Source organism: Pleurodeles waltl, chromosome 3_1, assembly GCF_031143425.1.
Source record: "Pleurodeles waltl isolate 20211129_DDA chromosome 3_1, aPleWal1.hap1.20221129, whole genome shotgun sequence".
Taxonomy (NCBI): Eukaryota; Metazoa; Chordata; class Amphibia; order Caudata; family Salamandridae; genus Pleurodeles; species Pleurodeles waltl.
In genome coordinates, this window is record NC_090440.1 from 358,263,707 (window position 1) to 358,287,026 (window position 23,320).

Sequence of the window (23,320 nt, forward strand, 5' to 3'; positions counted from 1 at the left end):
AAAAGTGCAGCCCTCACCATTCCAAGTGGGACTATTTTGAGAGTTAGCCAAGCTCTCATGGCCCAAATGTAAAATCAAAACCCAAAATAATCAATCGTCCTCTTGCTTACCATTGGGATAAGATTTTTAGTGTGAGTGGGGAGAGCTGAAAGACTGTTAGCCCCTTGAGTTGGGATTGGGGCATAACCATGCCCATACTGGTTGGTAGCCACCGCCTCACTAAATTTAACATTATTAGAAGAAAGAGGGGATGCTTACTAACAGTGAGGAAAAATGATGTCTGTTTCCCACTTAGCATCAAAATGGCTGCCAGTACTTTGGACTGAGAATAACTTGCTAATGTTGTGTCATATGCCAAATGGGCAGTTGGGAGACATATTACAATGCAGAGCAGTTTTGTCATAAAATCATATAATAAGGAGTTAGGAGGTTTTTAGTAACAATAGAGATAGGTATAAAGGAATGAGGACTGCCTTACAAAAGAGCTTTTGAATGAAAAATAAATGCAGCAATAAGGAAATACCAATTGTACTAATTAAAACAATGCATGAAAACAAATAGTTTTATATTATTAAAAAATATGTTTCTGGCCACAATGCTTTCTTGAATCACAAAGTGACCAGCACCCTCAATATCACTCACAGTTCCTTTGTACGTAGGGAAACAAAGAACAAAGAAAATCTCAAGTGCAAAGTTTTATGTGGTCAGTGATCAAACAACAGGTAAGAAAGTGTGTCTACTTTCAAACTTGACAATTTATTATGAAGAAAGAGATAAAGGAATCTAATAGCATGTCTATTAATTCACAGCATCTTCTGTGAAAGTCAAATCTAGATTTTCCAGATGGGGGAACAAGAGGTTTTGAGATAGAGACAATCAGCACTACTTCATTAAAGCAAGTAAACCATTAGAATAGGGCTGTCAGGGTAATGTTTAAAGTTGGAATTATACATCTATACTAACGTAACATTCTATTCTAGATACTAGAAAATAGTGTATGCATAAATCTGCCCACAAAGGGAAGCTTGAAGTCTAGAGTAATCTTCCGCTTTACACTGACCTAAAGACTGAATGGGAGAATAAACTGCAAGTGTATGCAAGGGGGTAGAATTACCTAGGGGTTCTGGTAAAGAAATAAGCAAAGAACAATATAGATATAGAGTATATGTGTGAAAAATAACAATAAAATATTTTTTAATTGGGAGGAAAAGAAAGACATTAATAAATTAAATACAGATTCAAAAGAGTTTGAGCTATCTTCATGTAACCTATGTTAGTGCAATGTATTTTATAGCATTAACACGTATTTCTGTCTCCTAGAATATATTGTGCTATATACGTATGTCCGGATGAAGGTGGTGTCCTTTCTGAATTTATGTTTTTTTAAATAGGATTGTGAATTAACTGATGTATTGACAGATTTGGCATTTGAAGTTTTTAAATTGTAGTGTATGTTAACTGATATATATGTGATGTATATGTGAGAACCATTGATGTATTAGAAAGTATTTTTGATCTGTATATGTATAAATAGAGAGACAGAGATTACTTGCATAATATTCTGATATATATTGTTGATCTTCATCGACTATTGCCTTTTTCAACCATGACTGCTAAGCTTTCTCTAAATAGTGTATGGGGGTTTAAGATTCCATGGTTACAAGGGAGGCATCTGGTATGATATATGATATACAAGTACAAAGGGGAATCTGATTTGTTGATACAGTTGAACAGGAAGTGAGCCTTAAAACCCTTGCAGTTCACTTCTTTGTCAAAGGTACAAGAAAGATCAGGTCCAGTCCTTCAGGGGTCCTATCAGGTCACAGCAAGCAGGCCCAGTCCTCTTCTGTTCTTTCTCAGGTCCAGTAATGTTTTAAGATGGGTGTCTGGAGATGCTGAATTTGTCTGGTACGAGCTAGTGGCTGGGAATTACACCAGTGCCCGCCTTAACCCATACGGTACAAGTTCTCAGGATCACTCTTCCTCACTCTGAGGATTTTCAAAAGGGCAAAACTCTTTGGCCACACTAAAATGGGACTCTGAGGGCTGGGTGTGTGTGTATGTGTGGAGTGCACTATGGTAATCCTATTGCACTCTGGCAGCTAAAACTAAAATCCAGTTTGATGCTGCCAGTGTACCCACAATAGCCCAGAGACAGAACCCTGGTAAGACAAATGAAGGGTTCTACAGCAGCCGGACAACGGTTACAAAAAATTGCTTTAACATCCTGCTACCTTCCTTTCAAGGGCACCACAAGTGTGATATATAAAACCCAGGGACAGAAATCTAGTAAGACAAACAATACCCTTCAGAAACTAGACAATGGATACATAAGAATTTAAAGAATATTAAATTGTTACTGTCAATATGTGCCCTTTTTCCTATACGTGCTGAAATATCCATTCACTACTACCTTGTGAGTTCACTATTTAGCCCACAACTAGCCATCATATCTCAAGCATGCTCTGCATGGCGAGTAGGGTAGGATTACACCATCCAGCCTAACAAAGTTACTGCTGTCACGTGGCAGCCCCATCACGTCCTGCATCCAGGGATAAAAGTGTATCTTGTTCAGGGAAATATTGGCCATTCATCTGACCCAGAGGCACAGCAGTTCAGAAAAGCATCCACCAGAAGGATCCAGGAAGAGCACAAACCAACTGTGTTGTAACAAATCAACAGGCCAGCATGGGCAAATCCCCTATGCCCAAATCCCCTTCCTAGTCACACATCAACACATCTGGCAATCCTCCCAAGAAAAGGGGGCAGAGTCAAGTGCCCTATCTTCAGGAGGCCACATGTTTGGAAAGCAGACCCTGGCTGAGATTAAACATTCATGGTCCTGCTGCAAGCTTGCATGGAGCCAAACTACCAAAGGTTTAAGCCTTCTGATCCAGTAATGGGAGAGTTGGAGGTGCAGACCGTCACGCTTTACTGCATTTTATGTTCTTTTATATAGTCCTATCATTCCCTGTGAGTCTTACCTAACATTCATTGGCTCAGGTGCCACTGCTTAGGATCAACTGGAGTCATTTTTCTGCGCTTATCACCCATGCAGTCTCTCCAGGAGGCCATCACACTACCATCTCCTAATGTGACCATTCTGTAAATGTGCCTTGGAAAGGGGGTCCCCTTGAACAAAGAGGCTGTTGAAACCTGTGCTCCTTGTCTATGGTGGTCTACGTCCTCTTCACACAGATTTACTTCAGGCAGTCGCCAAGCTTACCATGTGCTGTGGTTCTTTATTCCTTCAGCCACCTGGAAAGTCCTTCCAGTCTCCAGACTGGCAGGCACTCCATTAACCCTCTGCATGGCTCTTCTCTCCACCTCTTCTTCAGTTTGGCTCACATTCTTCATGTGGGGAGGGGGTGGTTCGCAAATATAAATGCTGTAAAAGAGGACATTTCCTCAGGGGGGTGTGGCCAAGCAGGCAAACATGGTGGACACTTTGCTGTAATGCTCCGTACCTTTCACCCTGCCAACCTTCAAATTACTCCCTTGGGACCTGGCAGCCATAGGGGGGAAGATGGTGTTGCCCTTATAAGACTTTACAGCAGCAGCCTTCCCCAGCTGCCAAACCACCCTGAAAAATGTGGCCGTTCTATGACAAACACGGCAGCTGCGTGACCCCCACAAACTGACACTGTGGCAGTCTGAGGGATGACCACCCCCACACTGGCTGCCTGCTGCTGCTATCTGCCCCGAGGGCAGAGACCTGCTGCGCTACATTCCCCAACTGTCAAACTGCTCTGTGAGATGCAGCTGTTCCAACATCACCGCGGCCGGGCCTTAACAAACATGGTAGCCTTATGGCTATTGCGGCATGACACCGCAGTGGTCTGAGAGGCAATCATCTCCATGCCGGCTGCCTACTGCTGCTACCTGCCTCGGGCAGGAACCTACCACTCCCCATGGGTTGCGGTGAGGCCACTTAATTGTGGAGGCATCCTGGGCTATGTTGACGGCCTAGAAGACCCTCCCCCCACTGAAGGTCTCACTTGTGGCCTGGATGGACTCCCCTGGGGCTGCTGAGACAGATCCTAGTCCCGGACCCCGCACCTGCCGGTAAGACTGCTCCCCAGGTTATAAGATCCAGCTTAGCTGCAGCCCCTCCTGTATCTGATCTCCTTGCTAGAACTTTGCATTGTCTTATGCCTGTGAAAAGACTGCATTAAGGGGCCTTCACTCCACTGAACTACCCAGGAGGGTGACATGCGAAGGGAGTGCTGGATGGTGACATCCCCACTATTGATTTCCTGTACTCAGTGTTGAACCCCCTGAGGGCCCAGACCGCAGAGCCCCCCTCTGCGCTGTATTAGCCTGCCTGCCGGTAATCTGACCCCCTTGGTGTGACCTCATTAAGCCCCCTGGAGACACAGTGGGCACTATGAGACATTACAAAAATTGGGAGGCGCAGACCACTGGTCACCACCCCGGGAACTCCTTCCACTCAGAGTGCAGTTCCACATTGCGACAATGTCTCTTCCATGTGGTGAGGATGACTGGGGCACATGGCAGGGCCCGGGGGAGTTAGCAGAAGCCTCATCAAACACATGATTATGTCCCTCGTCTCTTCCAACCAAAGAACTTTTCCAACACTCTTTCACATTGGGTGACCCTCTTGACAACCTGGGTCAGCTGCCAGAGTCCCTTGCTTCCACCCCAGGGTGAGGCCTGAAAACTCCACAGGCTGTGGGCATAACATAAGAATGCCATCCTATTCACCGCTGGTAACCATGGGATATCCAAAGGCCTCCATGTCCTCACATAAAACCTCACAGCCGGATCACCCCCTCTCCAATTCTGGACACCCTCCTCCAGGCCTCAGCTGCCTCACAGACACTACATGATCACCTAAAGCAAATATTGTCAGTCTTTGAAAATTCGAGCAAATCTATGGAGACTGCCTTAGGGTCATTGGTCACGAAGATCACCTTCCTTAGAGATGGCCTTTGGACACTCAAGGACTGAGTGGCTGAGGGGGAACGGACCTTGGCCTCTCTACAGCTGCAAACCTTGGACAATGCACAGGCTATCCATGATCTACATGACAGAGTTTGTACCTTTGAAGACCGGGGCAGACAATGCCAAGGGTCGGTCATGTAGGAGCAACGTATGTATAATTAGCTTACCGAAGGGTGTGGAGAGGATGAATCCACTCCATTTCCTGCGCAATTGGTTTCACTCCTTTGTTCCATCCTCAGACCTCACTGCCTCCTACTCATTGGAGAGGGCTCACAGGGTCCCGACCCGACGGCGCCCCCGGGGCTTCCCACTGACCCATGCTGGTGAAACTTCTCCATTACAGAGACCGCAATGCCATTCTGCGGGCAGCCCACCTGAAGGGACCCCTCATGCTGGAGAACGCCCACATGATGATATCCCCTGATTAAACCATCACAGTACAGTGCCCAGTACACATGCATGCCTTCCCAGCACTATCATGGCTTACCACCCCGTCAATGACATGTAACTTCACTTCCCGCTTTCTCACACACAATGTTAAGGGCATGCGCACCGTGCGATAATGTTACTCCCTTTATTCCTATCTCAAAGGCCAACACCCTCACATAGTCCTTCTACAGGAAACACACATGACTTCTGTAGAACTACCTCAACTACAAAAGCGATGGCAAGGCTCCAAATACACCACCACATACTCAGTGTATGGCAGAGGGGCCATGACATGGGTTCGCCCGGGAACTACTTTCCAAACACTTGAGGTCACTGCAGATAGGGGAGGTACATATGTCTTCCTGGAGGGGCGCCTGAATGGCACTCCAGTAATAATCAGCAGCATATACACACCACATGTAGACCAAGAGACCTACTGGGCTACACTTTCCACAATACTGTCCCAGAAGACCCCCCTTCCCCAGATCCTGAGAGGGGACTATAACTGCGCCCTCAATGTCAACATTGACCGATCCCACCTGCTGCTCCCAAGATTTCCCCCATCATCACAAGCTTCAAGACTTGCAGAATGTGCACAAAACTGGTCGCTTGTAGGCACTTGGCAATCCCTTAATACCATGGCTCGGATTTACTTCTTTTTTTTCCTGTCCCATGATTAATATGTAAGACTAGATCGCATACTCTGTTCCCGCTCACTTACTTCCACACTCTGACAGGCAGATTATCTAGGAAGAGTAATCTCAGATCACAATGCCAATGCATGTTCTTGACATTCACTGGGGTATCCCTCACCCCGACTCCCATATGCTGTCTTCCCTGTGAATGCTTGGAAGACCCGGCATTCGGGGATGCACAGGCTACTCACATCCATGACTATCTCAAAATAAGTGATGGCACTGCCTCCAACAGACTCCTCGAATGTGGCGCATTCAAAGTTGTCACATGTGGCAACTGCATACAGGAGACTGTAGGAGTTCAACGTATGCTAGACAAACAGATTGAAGAAGCTGAATGTCGTATTACCCTATTGGATCGCTAAGTAAAGCGTGACCCCTCTTGCCTTCCAGCCTTGGCGGAATCCAAATGACAACTTGTTTCCTTACTGGAACCCCTCCGCTCCTACAACTTAACCACTTACACAACTGAGACTCATATGGTGGGCGATAAATCAGGTCACCTCATTGCCTGGCTCATTTACCAGGACCAGAGAGAAACCTCCATCATTGAACTATGATCCCACTGTAGGACTCCCCTTCTCACACAGTCAGATATTCTATCAGCCTTCCACAGCTACTATTCCTACATGTACTGCACACCAACAACTGCGGCATTTCTACACCCTCTTCCCCTACCACATACTGACATAACTACACAGACAACAATGGGCACATCCATTGCACCTGCAGACATCAAACAGGCTATACAAGACCTCCCCAGAAATAAAGGCACCTGGTCTGGATGGTCTTGCAGTAGAATTTTATAGCACATTCGCTGACATCCTTGCCCCCCTCCTTGCTGACTACCATCCTCGCTTCGAGAACCACTCTTAGTCTCCATTCCCAAACCTGGCAGACACCCCATAGGCCTGTCATCATACCGCCCCATCGCTACCCTGGGCACAGGTTATAAAATCCTGGGGAAGATCCTGGCTGCCAGATATGCACAGGTTCTACCGGACCTTATACACCCAGACCAGAACTGATTCGTGCCAGGTCGCAGCACATCCCACAATCTTCATCAGCTGTTCCATGTGCAGGACCAATCCCATGGCCAGTTCCCCTATTCGGTCTGCCTGGTTCTGGACTTGGAAAAGGCCTTTGACACCCTAGACTGGTCCTAGGTCTTCCATGTTCTCAGACGAGCGTGGGCACCCGTCTCCTTGCCTGCACACAACTTTTATACATGGCACCGCTATCAAGAGTGCGAGCGGGCCGACTTATATCAGACACATATGAGATTAAGCGCGGTACGCGACAGGGATGCCCTCTCTAACCACTGCTTTTTGCAGTGGCCATGGAGCCCCTTGCTACACTACTTCGCATTAGCAGGGACCAACAGGGCATACCTTTAGCAGACAGAATGCATGCGGTGTTGCTCTACATGGACGACCTCCTTCTATATCTGCATGATGCCCAGATGACCCCTGCTCTGATCCTAACTGCCCTGTGGTCCTTTACTGAGGTGTCAGGCCTCAGGTGAACTGGGGCAAATCATCAACCTATCCACTCTCCCTCCACTTGAACTAATCATGGATGGAAACTCTATCCCTTGGAACGCTTCTGCTGTGCACTGCCTGGGTGTCCGTCTCTACCATTCCCCAACAGACCTCTATGAAGGGAACTTACGTACAGTACTGTCTTCATTCAAGTCCCTAGTATCCTTCTGGGTCAAACTGCCCCTAGCCACCATGGGACAAATAGCTCTCTCAAAAATGGTGATGCGACCCAGTCTTCTCTATTTTTTTACTAACCTCCTGGTAATTCACCCCAGAACTTTCTTTAGGGAGCTAGATTCCTTACTTATGGAATTTATCTGGGGCAGAGGTTGCCGCAGAGTCACTCTGAAGAAACTGCAGCTGCCGACTGACGAGGGCGAACTGGGTGCCCAATCCTTCGAGCTCTACCTTTTAGCTGCCCAGCTGCAATGGACAGCCAGGTGGCCTTGCTGGCCACAACCTAGGGGAAACATGCCAACATTCCCCACCTCTTCCCCCTTCCCTGCATCAGACGCCTTCTTCTCCCGTGGTCCACACTAGACCAACCCGGCTCCTTGCAGGTGAACAAAGCCCTCATATACCTTTTACAACTCGATTCTCTTACAAAGCATATTTTCCCATGTGCCCGAGTTTCCCACTGTTTGGCCTCCAGAGCTACCCTGATCACTAGTTCACCAGCAGCCTCCAGTGCTGGCATGACTGCTCGATTACCACCGCCGGAGATTTGGCCTCAGATGTCCACCTTCTTTCATTCCCCCATCTACAAACTGACTTTATCTTACCTCCAGGCCAGTTCCTCACATGTCACCAACTCCACTACACCTGTACTCACTATGTGCTTCACCTCTACTCACTATGGGGAACAGACACCGTCTTATCACATGGCTTTATAAGGGCCTCCGTAGTCACACTGGTATATGACTCTCACCTCTCCAAACCATATGGGAAGACAAGATAGGGAGGGTGCTTCATGACAGGGAATGGGCTAGAGTACTGGAATTTCCACACACTGTTACCAGAAAAGCACGTTTCAAGAACATCCTGTACCACATTCTCCACCGTGCATAGCTAATCTCATTACAACTAAATAAGCACTTTCCCACAGCAAACCTCACTTGCCCTCGATGCTGATCTTCGCCACATGCTATGGGCATGCCCTGCACTGACAACCTTTTGGCATGGCATTCACACCACCCTACGCGAAGTCATGGAGCTTACTGACCTCAACTCTTGGGAAGCCTAAGCCCTTGGCGTTTTTCAGCACCGGAAGCAACAGGTTGCTCGTACTGGTTTCACCAGTCTGGCCATAATATTGGGTAAACGGGCACTCGCCCTCCATTGGAAGGCCCCTGAGGCTCCACCAATAGACGCTTTGTGAGGGGTGATGTGGAAGTGGGGAGCAGTGGAGGGAGCTGCCCTCCGCGTGAAGGAAGCACGACAGATTCACAGACTCCCCATATACCCAGCATAGGATACTATGCTTAGAGAATTCAACTGCCTTACTGTTCCACCCCACTATAGCACACAGTCTACAACTGAGGCGAACGCGTGTGAGTCAACTGGCCATCTGACCCTTCCCTGCCCGCTCTTGACAAATGATCCAAGGAGGGCTTACACCCTTAATTACCGACCCTGAATGGACAACTCTGGATCCTGGCAGACCCTTGCATCATACCCTGCCCATTCATTGCTTGGGCATAATCCGCTTGTACCTCCCGGCTACATCTTGTGGCTTCATACCTTCACTTGACCCAGCCGTGGCACCCTAATACCCCCACCCACCTTGTCCTTTTTATTCAAATGTTATTGTTCCTGTTTAAAATTGCAATGTATCTGTCTTACTTCTGGAATCTCGTCTGCAATAAGCATGGCATGACTGACTCTGACAGAAGAAATGTACTACCTATTATCCACAGACAGGGGCATCTTACGAGTGTCGTATGTAAAAGTACCTGATTTCTTATGTACCTCATTTTCATTTTCCTCTATCTAAAAATCTTCAATAAAAAGAATATTTAAAAAAGAGGATAGTTCCTCAAACAACCTCGTGCAAATATTACATTCCTGCCATCAGCATCGCCTGACCTTGGGACTTGGCTGTTTTATGCCTCTATCTACATAAAATGATTATGGTCAGAGATTGCAGGGCGGGAACATAACTCTTGCCAAGTGTGGCCGTATTTTTCTGTGTCCGCAACAACATTTTCGGTGTTATCATGACTGACAACTTTGTCTGGTAAAAAAAACGGAAGGTCTCGGACATTTTTATGAATTACCTCATGGCTTAAAGTGGGACGGGTCCTGCCAGTGCTCAGCACTAGCAGTTCTAAGAAGCGGGTCCTCGGACGGGTCCCTATTGGGCAGTCCATTTTTGCCATCACCTTCAGGGTGAAGAAAATCAATCTTAACTTGGCAGCAGTACCACCCTGCACCGCTGTTGATTTAACTTCAAGGAGACTCGTTATAGTTCTTTCACAGCTTCCTCATTTCAGAACTGAAGAATTTTCATTATTTTATACAATAAAGCTATTGTTGCTTACTTATCTAATGCAGCTTACAATCAATGACAACGCCAATAGGCCTGGTTTGTTGTAGGTGTAATGTTACTTGTATTATATATCTGGATGCAATGACAGAAAGGAGCAGCAAAATACCAGTCGGGCGGCCCACTGTGCTAAGCACAGATTTTTAGCCGATGTGTTTTTAACCGACGCTCTTTATTACATCAGACACGCCTCTTTGAGAGACCCCCAAGTTTTTCCATCCCACTTACAGCCCCGAATTGCCTCCCTGCAGAGTAAGAAAGCAGTCATGTCAGGTTATCACACCAAAGAAGCACTAAGCGGATCTTTACAGGCTTATCCAGAATTAAGGACACGTGCGAGATCTTCAAATGGTACATTGTTATTACAGTAAAAAAAATCAGGTAAAAATCAATTGAAACATGTATCCCAAGGAAGAAACAAGTACCCGGATGTGTTTTCCAATACATATCTTCACCACATAAAGTTATGTCTCAAAATTAAGACAAGCATATAGATTCCTAGAATCTTACATCAAAAAACATAAATTAGGATTTGGAGAAAATAATCCAAATAAATGTAAAGTAAACAGCTTTTTGTGGAGAAGTGCATGATCTGGGAATTAAATTGTAGTTACAGCTAAAATGTGTGACGACAAAATACACGTCGTAACTGCTGCCTCGTGTTCTTCCAATCCAGTTTAACAGCAGCAAGCACAGTGCAAAAGGCGGTTGTAGAGCTGATGGCAAATTTGCGTAGACACACTACTTTCCAAGAGTCCCATTAATTAGAATTGGAAATGGAATGTGTTACAGTATGTCGAAAGCACAATTAAATCAAGCACGAAATAAGGATCTAGTTTGTCAGGAAATACAAGTGAAAGATGTGTATTTTGGAAATATGTGAACCCTTCAATTTAAAGCTCTTCATCTCGTCTCTTCATCTTCTGTTACACGAGGATACATGTAATAGATTCATGACAGAAATCACTTTGTTGGCGATCAGTACATCAAGGTCAGGAGGAACTAGAACAAAATCTGTAGAAATCTTCCATGCAGTAAAACACAATTACAAATAATCACTTTAGCCTGCATAATAATAAAGTATTCTATACATGTACGTGATATTAACTTGTGTTGAGAATTTGTATTTTAATCAGTACATGTTTGTAAAGACAAAATGTAGACAGTTTTACATTGCAACTACGTGTTGAAAACTCACTTAACTAGATTCATAAGCACAGGCCTGTCAAAATCTACATGTTTAAGGTATCTTACTAAATTATTAATACACATTCATCTTCAATGGAGCTACAGGTATAAAAGTTCATTGCATCTACTGAGGCAGACTGGCTCTGCGAAGGCAAAGTCCACATTTGAAATGGTCAAACTCAAGTGCAAGATTTGCAATTACACTGCTAACAGTTGTGAGTCAGAGACGCACACAGACATGCATCTGTATGTTTTGACCACGCAAAGCCGGCGATATCCAATCAAAAGCAAATCATTGAGTGGATCATTACAACCTTTCCTTAACTCTGGCATCAGATATAATATTGCGTTCTGCAGATATGTATGTACGGTATATACTGTATTGTCTTTTCATATGTAAAGGTTACAAACAGAAGCACAAACAAACCCAATAGAACGCGCCAAATCCATTCAGTGAGATCAAATCTAATTCATTTGGCCTTGTGCCCCATACCTAAACTCCGAGAGATTATAGATGCATTGGTACAATGGCCGCAGACTGATCAACTGCCTCTACAAAGCAGGTGTTGTTCATGATGGAATTTCCTCAGCTAACCTCCACGATAACAGGGAGACTGACCTAGGGAAGGCACACCTCCTTGCTTAGCCACAAAAAAGGGTTCCCAAATGCTACAGTTAAATATATCCACTTCAATTTCTTACGAAGGGCTAAACCGCAAGAAAGATTAATAACGTATACCCCCAAGCATCCCCCAAACAACCCAGATACCATGATACCCAGGCCAGGTCCATTCATATGATGTGGAAGTCCCGAAAATCACAAAGTTTTGGAAGAGCGTGTTCGAAGTCCTAGCCAATATCTTGCAACATAAGGATATGCACAACAAATAAGGGGGTATACTATGGATTTTATGTCACCATAAAGGGTATAGAGTAAAATCAAAATGTCTTGCGCTTGTTTAATTGTCGGCAAGGAAAGCTATAACCATGTCTTGTAAGGTCCTTAATCCCTTCTCATTAACTAAATGGCGCTAATCATTGTCTCAATGCGCTGAGGACTTAAGTACTGTGCTCCACAGGGACGAGAGGAGGGGCAAGAGGAAACATCCTATAGCCTACCTGTTGGATGAAATATTATATGACTTATTAGAGCAAAAAATATGTCAATATGCCCTGTGACTACCTAAAGGGAAATTACAAGAACTCCAGCACAAGAAATCCCAGGTCAGAGGCATGGCACCAAAATCACACATCACACATGGGTCTGTCCTTGAAATTGTGCTTGCTCAACAAACTTGTGAACACAACAGCAACAACTTAACAAACAAGTTACTTACCTTCAGTAACGCCTTTTCTGGTGGATACAATAGCTACCTGTGGATTCTTCACCTAATGAATTCTCCCAGAGCACCAGCATTCAATGGAAATTTTCTTCCCAGCTCTGCACGTCGACGAGGACGTCACAATTGCCCGTCTCCCATATGACGCCGTCTGACGTCATTGAGGCAATAAGGGGTCCTTGCCGGCGTGCTGATGTCAGTTTTCACCATTTTTTACATGCCTTCAAGGCGAACAGGTGACTACCGACAATACATACTTGACATGAATACATCAATCAAATATAAACCATAACATTTAATCAAATATAAACAGCAAAATATCAAATATATATATATATGTATATGTATATATATATATAAAACCACATATTTGTACATATATATATATACATATACACCCTAGGATATCTTGGTAAGACCAACCAGGCAACAGGGAGGTGGTTGGGACCGTGAGGAATCCACAAGTAGCTAGTGTATCCACCAGAAAAGGCGTTACCGAAGGTAAGTAACTTGTTCTTCTGATGGATACAACTACCTGTGGATTCCTCACCTAATGAATAGAGTCCCAAAGCAGTACCGCACTCAGTGGCGGGTGCCTGAATGGTCACACCAAGAAATCCTGCAGCACAGACCGTGCAAAATGGCCATCCCTCCTAACCTCTGAGTCGAAGCAATAATGCTTTGCAAAAGTGTGGATGGAAGCCCAAGTTGCGGCCTCATAAATATCAGCCACAGGAACACCTCTAGCCAAAGCCGAAGAGGCCGACTGAGCCCTGGTGGAATGAGCTCTTAATCCAACAGGAGGAACTTTCTTTGCCAAGGAATAACATACTTTTATGTAAAGAATGACCCACCTGGATAGTGTTCTTTTGTGGACAGCCTTGCCTTTCCTCTTCCCCACGTAGCCGATGAAGAGCTGATCTTCCACTCGGAACTCTCTCGTTCTCTCAATGTAGAAGCTTAAAGCTCTTTTCGGGTCAAGCCAATAGAGTCTCTCCTCCTCTTTTGATGGATGGGGAGGAGGGTAGAAGGATGAGAGCATTATAGATTGCCCTAAATGGAAGGGTGTAACAACCTTCGGTAGGAAAGCCACCCTGGTCCTCAGCACCACCTTCTCCGCATGAAAAGAGGTGAAAGGGGGCTTAACGCTAAGCGCTTGAAGTTCACTCACTCGCCTAGCTGATGTGATGGCTATGAGAAAAACAGTTTTCAACACCAAAAACCTTAATGGACATGAATGTAAAGGTTCAAACGGGGAACCCATCAGGAATGTGAGAACTAAATTCAAATCCAATTGAGGCATAATAAAAGGAGAGGGAGGAAACCTATTAGTAAGACCCTTTAAGAACCTTATAACTACAGGGGATTTAAACAAAGAGGGTTGATCAGGAAGGCACAGAAAGGCCGAAAGTGCCGACAAATAGCCCTCAACAGTCGCAACTGCACAACCCCTCCGCGCCAAGGATAACGCAAACAATAAAATGTCCGACAAATGGGCACGTAAGGGATCAATTTGGTTCTCTCCACACCAAGCCACAAATTTTGCCCATCTGCCATCATAGATTGATTTGGTGGAGTGTCGCCTGGCCGATAAAATAACGTCCACCACTTCTGGCAGGAGAGAAAAGGAACTCAGATTGCCCCGTTCGATCTCCAGGCATGAAGGTGCAGGCTCTGGAGGTGGGGGTGTAGAACCTGCCCCTGCGACTGCGACAGGAGGTCCGCCCTGTGAGGGAGATGGAGCAGAGGGCACAGTGAGAGTTGGAGAAGGTCTGAATACCACACCCTTCTTGGCCAATCCGGAGCTATTAAGATGACTTGGGCACGGTTTTGGCGAATCTTCCTCAGAACCCGAGGAATCAAAGGTATGGGGGAAACAAGTAAAGCAGCTGGGCGTACCAGGACATCTGAAATGCACCCCCCCAACGCTCCTTGCCCAGGATACTGGAGGCTGCAGAACGACGGACAGTGAACGTTCTCCCGAGTGGCAAAGAGGTCTATCTGAGGAAATCCCCACATCCGGAAGATGTAAAGGATCAGGTCTGGATGGAGACGCCACTCGTGATCGGCTGAGAAGTGCCGACTGAGACTGTCCACACATACGTTTAGAACCCCAGAGAAGGTACGACCCGACTCTTCCTTGCTTGTTGATGTACCATATCACAGTAGTGTTGTCCTTCAGAACTTGGACCGACTGACCGCGAAGGGAGGGAAGAAAGGCCTTGAGAGCCAAACATATCGCCCACAATTCCAACAGATTGATATGAAACATCTGTTCCACTGAAGACCAACGAAATTTGATCTCCAGGTCCCCCAGATGAGCTCCCCACCCTAGAGTGTAAGCATCCGTTATCACCGTGGCCACTGGGGGAGGTAGTGAAAACGGCCTTCCTTGGGAAAGGTTGCCGTCCACAGCCCACCATCGTAGATCCACTGCAGTGTCTCTGGAGATCTTTATCGACTGCTCGAGATCCCCTCTGTGATGAAAACACGGCCTGCGGAGGCACCACTGAAGAGCCCTCATGTGCCAGCGTGCATGAGTGACCAACAGAATGCATGAAGTGAACAGACCAGCAGATGAAGGACCTTGAGGACCGCTCCACTTTGAAACAACGCCTCAATGTCCTGAATACGCTGAGGCGGATGAAAGGCCAGACTCAATGTTGTGTCCAGTACTGCCCGTATGAACAGGAGGCGTTGAGAGGGCTCCAGGTGAGATTTGGGCATGTTTACCGAAAAGCCTAGGTCGAACAACAACTGGGTTGTCATCTGCAGGTGAAGCAGCATGAGCTCTGGAGACTTGGCTTTGATCAACCAATCGTCCAGGTAAGGGAATACCGCTATCCCCTTCCTCCTGAGATTTGCTGCAACCACCGCCATTACCTTCGTGAAGACTTGAGGCGCAGAAGTAAGACCAAAAGGTGGGACCGCAAACTGATAGTGTTGCGACCCCACCACAAACCGGAGATTCTTCCTGTGTGACTTAAGAATAGGGATGTGGAAGTAAGCATCATGCAAGTCGACAGACACCATACAATCTTCTTCGTTCAACGCCAAAAGCATCTGTGCTAGGGTCAGCATTTTGAACTTCTGCTTGAGGAATCAGTTCAAAACGCTCAGGTCCAGGATAGGCCTCAACCGACCATCCTTCTTGGGGATTAGGAAGTATCTTGAATAACAACCCTGACCCCTTTCCTGCTCTGGAACCAACTCCACTGCACCTTTCGACAAAAGGACTAGAACTTCCTGTTGCAACAAGAGGAGATGGTCTTCTGTGCAAAAGGAGGGACGGAGAGTGATGGAAGGGGGAAACTCCCAAAAGGGAAGTGCATAACCTTTCTCCACAATATTGATGACCCAGGAATCCGATGTGATCAACTCCCACATGCAGAGAAAATGAAACAACCTTCCCCCTACAGGAGAAGTATGGGATGCAATGGATGGAGGACTAAGGCTGTTTTCCCTGTTGCACCCCCCCCGGAGGAAGAGGAAGAGGCAGGGTGCTGCTGTGTGGCTCCCCTGGTTCAGACTCTACCCTGCCCTCTATAGGACCTATAGGGAAAAGAAGAAGGTTGTTGGCCTGCTGGCTGGGGCCTCCCCTGAAAGGAAGAGCCTCGTCCAGACCCCCTGAATCTTCTAAACGATCTGACGGGGTGGTGGTAGAAGCCTGCAAGGCTAGGGACTTGGCTGTAGCCCTGCTCTCCTTGAAGCGCTCTAAGGCAGAGTCAGCTTTAGAACCAACCAGCTGGTCCCCATCAAACCGCAAGTCTAAAAGGGTCGTTTGCACATCCAATGAAAATCCAGACAATGCCAACCAAGCATGTCTCCTGGATGCAATGGATGTGCCCATTGCCCCGGCCACCGAATCTGATGTATCCAGCCCCGAATGAATGACCTGAGTTGCTGCTGCTTGCGCATCAGTCAGAAGACCCCGCATGTCCTGGAGCAAATCAGGCAACCCAGCCTTGGCTGCGTCCATCAGGGCACGGATATACCTGCCCACAGTCATTCTGCGGGTCCATCACTGACATACAGCCCCGCACTCCCTACAAGGCTTGAACCCAGACTTCTGAGGTGGAGACATTTTTCTACAAAGTATCACCACCGACAAACAGTATCTCCTCAAAAGCCAGGAGAAAAAATCGTTACTTAGAAGGCACAGAAAAAAAGGGAACTGACGTCAGCACGCCAGCGAGGACCTGTTGTTGCCTCGATGATGTCAGACGGCGTCGTGTGGGAGTCGGGCAATTGTGACATCCTCGTCGATGTGCATAGCTGGGAAGAAAATTCCAGTCGAATGCTGGCGCATTGTGAGAATTCATCAGGTGAGGAATCCACAGGTAGTTGTATCCATCAGAAATATTGGTTGTTAGAATCTCGGAATGTTAGTTAGCAGATGCTCAATGACTAGTGATATGATACACTTCCTAGACTGTGCAATATATACTTTGAAATGTGTTCTTTGATAAGCTAAATTAGTTGGCTGCTAAAAGAAAGAAGCAAGAAATAGGATAAGGCAATGGAAATTAAAATATGTTCAGACAAATGTAGCTCAATTCTAAATATAGAAAATTAATTAAACTGTAATTTAAAGAAAATGTGAAAGATTTAACAAATGGAAAACCAAAAATGTGTTTAATAAAATAAAGTGGAACAGTGATTTTTTTTTATAACCTGCAAACGGACTGCAAAATAAATAAGTACATAAATGAAATATGTAAGTACATAAAAAAGGGAGTGTGTCCAAAACAGTGGGCGAGCGAGTTGCACATTGGTGGCCTCCACTCAAGTGACCTCGCTACCATTATCCTGCATTGCCACCCCGTGCTGTAACCTCCCCAGGAGTAAGCATAAATATCTGAGAGGCTGCAGGCCCTGCTGGCAGCCCGTTGACTAGGTGGTGCTGTGGTCACAAGCTGCTCTGTGCTTGCCTGGCCTGCAAGAGTGGTCCTGTACCCAGCCTCAATTTGACTGTGAGCCGGAGGAGAACAGCTGCAGCTCCACTGCTAAGGTGGAGGAGCATTGCCCCCACTACTTTGTGCTGTGAAGAAAAAGGAAAAATAAAATGATAAGAACACAACGTTATTATCATTTTATTTTTTCGTGGGGAGCCAGGACAGGATGAGGTGGAGTGGGGCTGGGCTGGAGGAGGAGTGGTGAGTGCACCATAGGTGCACATGACCATTTGGCTGGCAGGAAATGGCTGGCCAAATAGTCATGTGCACTTAGCATTTCTCTACTCGGCTGTATTGCACAGCCAGAAGGAGAAAGTGCACAGGGTCCCACTCCCTGTTTAAGCACTGAAGCAGGCCGCTCAGACCAATCACAATGCTGCTGTCATGCTGGTGACAGCAGCGTCGTGATTGGTGGGGAGTCTGGAAGCCTGTGTGCTTCTGTGAGCCAGGGAAGAGAAAAGGACGAAGGAGAGATAGAACAGTTTCTCCTGGCTTAGAAGGTAAGTGTTTTTTTGTTTTTTTAAAAATGTTTATACCCCGCCATACCACCCTTGTTGAGAAGTAGCCACACTGGAGCAGAGTCCTGCCTTTGTGAACAGGCAGTGGCCCAGCACTTAAAAGACAGTTGACACAGACCCCAGTGTGGGCACTGACCATCAAACACCCAAGGTGGAAGCAAAGAGAGCTCAGAAACTGCAGGACCTGCAGGGAGCCAGTTGAAGAGACATTGCTGGGGTTGGAGGATGCTGTGTACTTGTGCTGCCTGCAGGAGCGGTCCTGTTCTCGGCCTCAGCTTGAATGCAAGCCGAGGCAGAGCCCCACCCAGATGTACATGCAGTACTGATACCAGCACAAGCACTGTCCATTGGACATACCAGGCCTGCAGGACAGAGGCAGAGGGCTACGTTGGATCTGGCAGCCTGCAGAGTGAAGCCACAGTAAAACATGGCTGGAAGGCGCAAGTGACTCTCTAGCTCTGAGACTGCGGGAGTGGAGCTCAACCCATACAAATAAATTTGGTGAGCAAGTGCCCCACTTAGTAGGAGGGATGCACCTGCTGCGAAAGTAATCAGTGGATGCCCTCCATTTAAGGAAACACAATTGTGACTCATGGCCTAAATTTGGAGAGACTGCTGCAGAGTGGCACTTTAAATAATATGTGCCCCACTAGACAAAGGCGGGCAAAGGAGCTCCCAATTATGAGCTTTACTATGCTGCAGCACAAATCCAATGGCCTATGAGATAAACAGCAATTTCGGGGGGTGGGGGATTGTACTGGATGTTCAATTCCATTTAGGATGCCATTCCATTATACAGTGGTTGACAACACATGGGAATCAGACAGTCAGTTGCTTCTTATTGACAACAGTAGCCAAACGATGCTGAATGACATATGTCATGAAAAAATACCTCCCTTGCCATATGCAACAGAATTACCACCACAGGCCCAGCTACAATCAGCTACACTGACACCATTGTATGACAAACACCACTGGCATGAGGCAGACATGTGGAAATGAGGGGGGGTCTATTACGGACAGGGGTATGAAAGCATTTGAAAAACTTAAGGATGAACATGGTTTGGGTCCTGGACAGTTCCTGGTGTACAATGGATAGCAGCATCCAAATAAATACTGGATCAAGAGGCACCTAATACTTCACACTTACTCCAGGCCCTCCTTACACATGACGACGCCAGGCAAGGAACTACGGGCCAGATGTAGCAAAGGTTTTTACCCATTCTGTGTCTATGGGAAAAAGTGTTCGTACATATGGCGCTACGTGCCTATATACCACCCAGTTATAACAGGCAGTATCACCACTGTGCCAATTAAAAGAACGGTGGGAGGAACGACTAGTCTGGGAGATTTAATTTAGCGAATAGGAACGGGGGCTACACAGTGTGAAACTTTTAAAATAAAACTCTAGACTGGGGTACATACAATTGAACTATTTGCATTGCACACCAGTGTGCCTGGGGCGCATGTACCCAGAAGTGCCCAGACGGTGCCAATGTGGCCCACTAACAGAAACTGATTTTATCCACATATGTGGGTAGACAATTCTGGGAGAGGATAATATAAACCACCTCGGAGCTCACAGGGAAGCCGTTTCCAGGAGGGATGGAGGGATGTGTTTTGAGCATGCATAGCTACTCGCAGCAAGAAAACTAAACATCTCTGCAGATTTGGCGACCTAGCAGTTGTGTTGTCCAGGAGGCGCATAGCAATGGCATGGAGGCTGCATTAGCACGGTAATTGCTACGAGACTTGCTCAAGTGGATTATGACAGAAATACATGCCTTGTAGGCTCCTCGGGAATAGGCAGGAATGGTAATCAGATACATACACTGGGACTCTATTCTCAAGAAAATCAAGATCAAATGTGACATTAGGTCCCCCTGAGGGGATCAAATTAAATATCCATATGGGAATGGAGGTGTGACTCATAAACAGCACTAATGAAACCCTGGTAGAGCTCCCTGGTGTGACCTGCAGAAGCAAGATTCGACCGTGCCTGCCCTCTCTCCCCTCGTTGCCCACGCCAACCTCACTATGCATTGGTCACTGAGGAGGAGACACCCACGCATGTAGGGCCTTTGACGACATTCAATATGCATGATTAGTTGGGTTATGGGATTAATGTTAATAGTGGTTATATTTGTTTATACTTTGTAGTTGACTCGTGGGACCACCCGACACAGATGACGGGGTTGCGCACAGTTGTAGCTAACATTCGATTTGTGTGATGGCGTTACATATATTGATCGGACGACCCTGTAGTCTATACTGTAATTGTTCATAAAATAAATAGCTACTATGGAAAAATTGCATGAAATATGTCGGTAAATAAAATGAATTAATTAATATATTGGATTTTTTGAGGCAGTAAGCACTGTTATAATAACACTGGGTATGGTGCATTATAGTAATAAACAGAAGCAACATTACGATGAAGTAACAGTCCACCTCCTTTTGCAGAACCCGGCATCTGCTTCATTCACTGACTGCATTATTGCCTTTGACCATGTAAAATGCACCAGAGGCTTTCTCCTCGGTTGGGGATCTACAAATACCACATACAAGTATAAATTCGTATTTGACATGTGCACTGTATTAATATATGTGTGAATACACGTTTATTTCTACAATAGCCTTGCTGCATAACACTTTTCATTTAGCAGCATAAATTCCCAATAAAATGTGTACTCTTCAATTTAAAATGAAGTGAAAATTAAATATATTGTTTAAACTGATCTTTTACCTAGAGGATGCAAGAACATCATATAAAGTAGTTTTATATGTAAATGTTTTAAGAAAATATGACAATATTGGATTCATTTGTGAATAACATCATATTACACTGTCAATTTGACATACTAACCTGTGCAGAGAAACCGCAGAAGAAGGCAAACCAAAAGTGCACCAATGTGAAAGCAAAGTTTTTGTAGAAAAAATAACACAGGAATTTGCACATTCTGAAGTACGACCATCGTCCGTGTACGAGAAGAATCCTTCGAAGGTATCTGAACTGCGCAAAGGAGTAATCACTGGCTAAAACTGCTTGCATTCCTTCTTGACCACTTATTCCCACGCCAATGTGTGCAGCTGCAAATTGTGATGAACAAAAACAAGTTCTTAATACTCAAATGTCACGACAGTCTGCTTAAGAGTAACATGGTACAACAACTGACTTTTTTTTTATTGATTGTAATAAGGAAAACATTCAAACAGTTTTTCTAAGAGTAGCACACTATTAGATTTGTATCTTATTGCTGGATTCACAAAGCCTTCTTACGTGAATAGGCGTTGCTTTTGAAAGTTCAGTAGAAAACCAAAAGTGGCTCTCAATAGGACAAAAAAGGGATCGCATAACTGTAGCTTGGGAAGGCATAATATATCAAGGCATGGTCTGAAAATGATTTTAGACAAGTTGGCGTCTGGTAAAATGTAGATCTGTAATTTGCCCATTCCAGCTTCGTTGGTAGTGTTAAATGTTTACTTTTCACTAAAATTTCACTGAATTGTGCTGCTTTATGGGAAGCCTGGAAAGAAAGCTACAAAACAGAACAAAATAATACACAAAAAAATCACCCAAAAACACAATGATATGCAAGAATACGTTAAAAAAACAAATCCACTGAACATATACAGCAATCATGATACAGCGCAATAAAAACAAACCACACAAAAGGTTAACAATGTAATACAGAAACAACAGAAAAGCAAAACACAACCTAATACAACAAAATGAAAATTAATTAGACTACTGTGTAGTTGTTTTTTTGTTCTTCTACCATTTTGTGTTGGTATATTATTGTTGTTTTGGAACATTGGGCTATGTACGACGCCCATTGGGCCATTTGCGACCAGTAAAATGCGCTTTGGCATGGGCTAAAGGCAAAATGCGAGTCAGTAACTTGTTACCAACTCGTATTTTGATTTTGCTTTTGCAATTCAGTATTAGGAAGGCGCGCATGTAGGGCACCCCTTTCTAATACCAAATCGCACTGGCATACATGAATGTTTTGTGAGCAGAATGCGGTCGCAAATCATTCATAATTTACCAGCTCCATGAAGGAGGTGGAAAGCTATTGGCAAACAAGAAGGTGTCCCCAAGGCCCACATCCCCTTTGTGAGGGGGGGCACCAACATTTTGTAAGAGCTGGCAGTGGTCCCAAAAAATGAAAAGGAGACTTTTAAGATTTTTGTTTGAAATGCACCCTATTTCACCCCTCATCAGCCAGGCTAGCTTGAATCCAGTGGCATGGGAAGCACGGGACCCACGTCTGGGCATACCCTTCCCACTTAGGTCGACAAATGCAAAAAGAACAAGTGATGGATGGAATGCTGAACAATGTCAAAGATTCATCCCCAGTACAGATATCTGGGCCTAAATCCATCGTTTTTTTGCTGCCCATGCCATTCCAGTTTGGACCCAGTAGGGCCACCATCTCTTGGATTGCTAACCATTCCCAATGGGTCGCAAATTGCAACCTGCCCCATAAATATTAATGAGGCAAGTCCCTTGCAACCAATTTGGGAAGTCACAACTTATGATGGTCTTACGTCTGGCCCATTGTGTTCCATCATTGTCTTGTTATGCTGAGTCGTTACGTTGCCATGATTGTGTTTTGTAATACTGTGTTGCACTGATGCAACATGTTTTGTTTCAACTTTGTTATTTTGGTGGTGTGTGACTAAGTATTTGTGCAGGTATCTTTGCTATGCTGTGGTACCATGGGGCTTTGTTATTTTTGGGGAAATTTGTTATTTTAATTTGAGATTATGACACTATGATTTTATAATGTTATAATTTCGGTTTTATTGTACCGGTTAGTCCTCATTTGGTCCATTTCACCTCTGCTTAGTGTATTAATCTGTCTGTAACATGCCTGATTCCCCCTGTTGTTGTCTGCTGCTCGATTTTCCCGCCATTTTTCCCCCTCTGTATTTTCCCTCCCACTTCCTGCCACCATCAACCAGCGACCTTCTGTCCTCCCAGGAACTACTTAATGGAGGATGTGACACAGCCGCACCGCCAGTTCACCAACAGCAAGCCTGTCTGCGTCCATCGTTGCCTGGACCTTGCCCAGCACTGGGAACCCTGGTTCTCCCACCACTCGTAGATACACAGCCACGAGCTCCAAGCCCTGGGCCCC

At 45.6% G+C, this 23,320-nt stretch overlaps 1 protein-coding gene across 1 annotated transcript in view; it reads right to left on the reverse strand.

Moving 5' to 3' along the window:
- The window catches only part of ATP8B4 (ATPase phospholipid transporting 8B4 (putative)), a 2,552,767-nt gene that overhangs the window by 467,968 nt on the left and 2,061,479 nt on the right, over window positions 1-23,320 (reverse strand). The window contains exon 22 of the mRNA XM_069222521.1: window positions 21,043-21,266. Within this exon, the coding sequence (XP_069078622.1) occupies window positions 21,043-21,266 (224 nt within the window). The remainder of the gene's footprint in view (window positions 1-21,042; window positions 21,267-23,320) is intronic.